We start from the raw sequence: 6295 nt of genomic DNA, 5'->3' as shown, positions 1-6295 counted from the left end.
ATATTCATAATTGTGCTATTAAACAAAAAAAAAAAGCCTCATAAAGGTAATTTGCAATAGCGTTACCGAGACATCCTTTACATACACTGAGACAATGATCATGAAAGCAATGAAAAACATGTAATGATATACACATAATGTAACATCAAATATCCAAACGAAAATGCGTGACAATATTCATAATTGTGCTATTAAACAAAAAAAAAAAGCCTCATAAAGGTATCTTGACCCATTTCCGCGATACGGTGGTAAAAGCGAAATCTTATCACTTTCGCTTTACCATTGACCTGTGACCTTTTGCTTATGATATGACATGAGAAAAAAAATACATCGAATCTGTGATGTGTACCGCACAACTTTCTTTATTTTTGTAAAGTTATATACCTGTGCCTTCAGATAGTCATTTGCAGGTGCTGATTGTGTTAAGAGAACTGTAAAGACAAACCCCATAGGGTGATTATAATGTTTATGTTCGCTGATCGGTGGCTCGTTGCTTCTTTGCCCGGAAGCGGAGGATCAGGAATACGGACAGGTTGATGATGACCACAAAAAGGAGAAGTCCCAACGTATTGTAGACGGCTTGATAGGACTGTGTGACGTCGTAGATGTGACCTTGGAAAGGAGCAAAGGCAAAGAAAGATGCTGAGAGACAGACATAGGTTAAACCATGGAGGTAGAAAAGATAAGTTTTCTACCTCCATGGTTAAACCATCAAAGCTTTTAAATTTTTCATCATCTCAAAGGAAATATTCAGGAATATAAGTTCTAGCGGCTATCCAGTTGAATATCTCAAGAATGCAAGAAATGCAAAGTATGCAAAATCGTTCTGATTTGCATTCAGCTCTCTGTAAATGCGATAAAACTCCATTTTTACGTCCAGTTTTTCAAAAAGAAATATACAGTATGTATAAGAATCTCAGATTTTGGCGACCACTTTAAATTGGTGGTCATTTTGAATATCTTAAAGCCTCTAAGGATGCAAGAGTTGCATCATTCAGATTCGGATTTAGCTCCTCGAAATAGGTTGAAATCATCACAAAACATCGGGCAGAAGGTAAAACAAGGTTCAGCCTCTGGCAACCAGACTATGTGGACCGAACAGTCAGACCGAACCGTGTCGCCGAACCTGATAGGCCAATCGGACACCGCTGACTCTACATTAATGATGACTCTATAATGACACACATCTGAGTGAAGAGATATTGAATACAGAAATTGAAATTGATCTATGTGATGTAATTAGAAAAGATAGAAATCGCATGAGTGGAGAAGCAGCAATTTATCAAAAAAAAATAATTGGTTATATAAAAACGTAAGATAAGATTTATGTGATGAATCCTGGGAAAATGATTGCAGTTTTTTACATTCGGGAAAATTACCGAATGTAAAATCAACTGTAGTTACTAGGAGATACAGACTTCCAAACGCTAATGCTCGAATGTTTGATTTGTTTGAACCTGTACTTCATAAACTGGACGATATATAGCAGGATGATATCATATCATATTAGGCGATTTTAATCGTAACATGCTTGCAGGTCGTCAGTCCCGACAAAGTGATCCTCTGAATGAGTTGACTGAAGCTTCCTGATTAACTCAAGTCGTATCTTCATCCACACGAGTGAATTTTGTATGATTTCCTGTATATTATGTGATAAACAAAAATGTGTAAAGCACACTCGCAAAGATGTAAAGTTTGCAGAAATATTAAAAAAGGAGATATTGTTGAATATGCAGAAGAAGTACATTGCGCTGGGGCTGTGTTTATAATGTCACTTATATTAGTACTGCGTATTCTGCTTTTGAAAGAAAACTTTTAAAAGTAAGAGACGATAATACTCCCCTGAAACGTAAACGTATAAGAAAAAGGAATTTCCTTGGATCAATGACCACTGACAGTTCATCAGAGATCGTAACAAGTTGAAATGAAAAGCTAGAATGACTCACGATCTAAAAAGGCAAGAAATTGTGTAACGGCTGAAATAAGTAAAACCAAAAGAGAATTTATTATCAATACTATAAAGACAAAGCAATCTGTTGATGTATGGCAGTCATTAGGCTACTGTAAAATGAAATTTCAGCTCTACACGAAGTGATGCAATCCATGTTTTTATTGTGTGATGATTGTCTCTGTACAACTTCCATTTGCAACAGCAGTGTTCTTTCTTTGCTTTACTTTCAGAAGTCTCTTCCTTAAGGCGGTGTCACACCTGTCCGGGCAAGCTACGCGGGCTTGTGGCGAGGAGGTAGTTTAAAGCACGTAGAAGATTTTCCGCGGGCGGACAAGAATGTTTGCAATTTTCGCACTTGTTTCTTACTTACTAGACGCGTGCTACTTAGCTTCTACTTGCGTGCGTTCCGTGTGACTCGCGTGAGAGCTTGGAAACCGATCCATTTTCTGTTACGAGCGACTTACGGGGATTGCGAAGTACCTGCTTTGGAGTTGCCTGTGAGGTGCTACCGGTAAGGGTTTCCTACTTGTGTTCTGCGCGTACCTCTACGGGCAACTCCCGTGACTCTTCCGGAACAAGTTTTGAGCATGCTCAAGGCCTTGTCATACCGTATCTGGGGAAGTTTTGCGGCTTGACTTGCGGGGAAACAAATTTGCTACCCGGGGCTCTCCGCAGTTGGCCCGAACTTGACAGTACCTAGCACTTATCTCGTCCTTAGTTGCCCGAAGGTGCGCACGCTAGTCCAATTTTCCGGCAGCAAAGTTTTGAGCATGACCAAAACTATTTCCGGATGAGTCGCGAGGATTGCCCGAAGAGTTCCACGCAGAACACCCGTAGGAGGGCCGTAGCCGCCGCAATTCACAGGCATTTGACCCACTTGAAGTAGGTAAGTTGCCCGCTGATCTATGCCTATGTGAAGGGAGTGCGTGCCATTTGTGGGCTCATTCTCTTCTTTGTCCTCTGTCCTCTGTGGCGTCGAGGACTACCTGGTCCCTTTCGGACAGGGCTTCATCCGCCGAATGGACTTCAGCGGCAATTTGATGCATTTGCTGTGAATCTTCCGGGCTTTGTGGCTGTCCATCCACTGGACGTTCTCTGCCCTTGTGCACTTTCCGTCTACGGGGCATCTTCACTTCTTGAAAGCTAGTTGACAAATGATTGTTTGCCCATCCACTCGAACCAGCCTATTGTTCAGGCTAGCACTCACCTCGCAGGCGACTAGTACGCAGATAACACGCAGTTGTGGCGCAGGTACTTCGCAGAGCCCGTATGTCGCCCGTAACTGACATAAAAGAAGCTATCACGAAGCTATCACGTGACACCCACGCGCCTAACATGCAGTTCAACGGAATACACGCAAGAAGGACTTAGGTATCACGCGTTTATCATGTAATACCCACGCCAAACTCGCCCTAAACCTTGTCCGGCCGCAGAAATTATTCTGCGTGCTGAAAAATCCCCATACGCAATAAGCCCGCTTAGCTGGTGTGACAGGGCCTTTTTTGGCAGCGGGTAAATAGAGCCAGCGTGCGCACCTCCGGGTAACTACTTTTGAAATACATGCTAGGTACTGTCATGTGCGGGTCATCTGCGGGGACCTCCGGATAGCAAAAATGTTCTTCGGAAGTCGCACGCAAGGCTAGTGTGACACGGCCTTTACCTCTTACTGCCACCCAACTCCCACTATAACGTTTATCACCAACGTTGCTGATTATCACAAATTCTATTTCGTAGAAGGCTATAATGTACTACCTAAAATGTATTTCAACAAGAGTTATCATGGAATGATACCTGAAGTCATGTCTCCCACAAGAATACCAAGGCCACTTGTGAATCCCATTAGCGTGAGGGCGATCGGCATATTTTTTTCATTCGTTATGGTCGACTTTGAGAGTACCCCTCCAATTGAATTAGCCATGAAGACAGTGACGCCTTGAATAAAGGCCATCACGGCTTGGTAAGGGTATGTCGTGCTCAAGGAGTTGATGAAGATGGTAATGTCACAAATTGAACAACAGGTAACCAACATGATGCTCAAGTCGAGCTGGGCGTGCGTGATGATGAGCAGTGCAATTTTACCAAGTATGCCTCCAACACCCGCGATGCTGGCGAGAAACACTGCCCGCGAGCTCTCGATCCCGAGGGATTCCGCTCTTGGGATTAGAAAAAGAAGCCAAGAATACGAAAAATAATACATCAGAAAGAAACTGGGTGAGACCAAAGTGTACAACGGTTCTTCATAGTACACGCATGATTTCAGTTTTGCCATCATATTCCCCCGCGAAGCAGTAGCATTCTCTTGATACGACGTGTTGTTCGATGTATCAGTAATCTTTAACTGGTCAAGAAAGAGTAAGTCGCTGTCGCTATCGCTATCAGCGGATGAAGACGACGGTCCGTCGGCTGACGTAATAATGACATCACTTTTCTCCGTGGCAGAGCAATGGGAGTCGACACTTGAATAATCTCTTGGTGGTCTAAGTGTTAAGGCGCAGGGAACAACGTTCAAACATATTCCTCCCAAAATGAGGAATGCGCCGGAAAGACCGTAGGCCTCCAGGGATCTCTCAGCAATAACAGGCAGATAGAAGGCTCCAATGGTTTCACCGAACGTAGATAACGTAGTGTAGAAAATAAATGACTCCGGGAAATAGTCGTTGAGCGCTATGATAACAGCGAGATATGTGATACACATCCCCAGACCTAAGGATTAAAGAGAGAGAGAGAGAGAGAGAGAGAGAGAGAGATACGAATTAAAAAAAAACAACATGCCTCACATCATATCTTCATAATTACATTACACAATGTTATACACTGACAGGATGGAAATAGATGGGATACCGGCCAGGATGTTATACCTGCACGGAATACCTGGATGGGATACCTGGATGGTATACATGCACGAGCTGGGGTGGGAGTGTTGGGTGGGGGAGGGACAATATTGCACAATCGGAGATAAAACTGAGTGCAATATTCCCTGCTAATCCATGAATTAAAGCCATTCAGCAAAACAACTTCATCTATAGGCCTAATCATTACCTAGAGAAAACATAAGGCATCATAAGATGTAAAAAAAAGCTCATATCTCAGTTGTAAATTTTACTCAAAAGATATACATAAAATAAGAAGGATAACAAATTTTATGTGGGGATATGCTTATAGCTGCGATAGCTGAAATATTAGTTTTTACTTCATATGATATTCTTTTTTAATAGAATCATTTAATACATGGGATATTTATTATGAGGACATGTGACATCATCAACTCGCTTATTTGAATAGTACTTAGGACTGGTCAAGAAATGTTTCCCGAAAAATGTGAAATTTCAAAATACCGTATCTTCCTTCTTATCAAATCTTCGTCTTTATTCAGCGTTCCATTGGGGTTTATTTTTAGGTGGGTTTCCTCTTTAAAGCTTACTGTTCAAAGCAGCCCGGTACAGCCCTTTGGTATACCCCTGTGTGTACTTTTCGATTATTTGAATAAAAAAAAATAACTTTTGATTCTTTGCTACACCCCCCGTGATACTACATTTTTGCTACATGATCAGTACCTATAAAGTAAACTGATGTGAAAAATACATCTTAATTTTTTAAAGTTGTTTTCATATGGGAAGTAATTATCACTATCAAGTCATATAACAAACACATGTTTTGTGTGACCGAGATCATTCTTTTATAATTCAATTCAAATTCTTTCGTACCCTTTAATTCAATTTAGTGAAATTTCTACTTGTTTGTATGAATTTGCATATTCACTTCAGTATAAACCTGAGCATGTAGCGGAATATCACTTAAACTTTGAGACAGATTTTACTGCGGCATTAGGCCCTACGCGTTTTAACCCGTACGTTAACATTTGATATAGTTGTTTGATTGTCCTTGATATCATTCACCTGTCATGAACATAAGGACGCCGAGGACAAAGAGATTCTCAACCAAGGAGGCGCAAATCAAGGATACGGAGCACAGAATGCTGCCCACGACGGTCAGGATTCTCATGTTTACCAGCCTCATCATGAAATACACCAGCGGACCTGCGTAAGGGACCGAGAGTATGGCCTGCCTCAGTATACACACTGTTATACAACTGCATTTGGGAATTCAAGTTTCAAGTTCAAGTTCATTATAGATATATCTCCAATCTCCAATCTCAAAATAGTCAGTAACATAAATATGCGCGCAATGTGTTAAAAGAAAAGAAATTTCAACATAAGTAATCAGTAGAAGGGGTTCATTATATTCTGAAGGGGATAATAAAAAAATAAACATTAAAAGGGATGAATTAATAGGGGGATAAAGACGCAGGACCAACTGAAAAGCAAAGCTTGTAGATTGTGGTTC

The 6295-nt window shown here is 41.2% G+C and overlaps 1 protein-coding gene across 1 annotated transcript; it reads right to left on the bottom strand.

Moving 5' to 3' along the window:
• Window positions 1-466: 466 nt before the first annotated feature.
• LOC139719893 (monocarboxylate transporter 5-like) lies at window positions 467-5953 on the bottom strand. The gene is made up of 3 exons (XM_071631278.1): window positions 5848-5953; window positions 3743-4615; window positions 467-612 (listed from the first exon to the last, which is right to left on the bottom strand). Exons 1-3 carry the CDS (start codon window positions 5951-5953, stop codon window positions 467-469), a joined length of 1125 nt encoding a protein of 374 aa, XP_071487379.1.
• Window positions 5954-6295: the final 342 nt, after the last annotated feature.

This window comes from Diadema antillarum, unplaced genomic scaffold (assembly GCF_040938485.1).
Source record: "Diadema antillarum isolate AM-2024a unplaced genomic scaffold, OU_Dant_1.0 scf00000116, whole genome shotgun sequence".
NCBI classification, from domain to species: Eukaryota; Metazoa; Echinodermata; class Echinoidea; order Diadematoida; family Diadematidae; genus Diadema; species Diadema antillarum.
The sequence above is the reverse complement of the archived record's forward strand: the minus strand, read 5'-3'. Positions and strand labels throughout refer to the sequence as shown.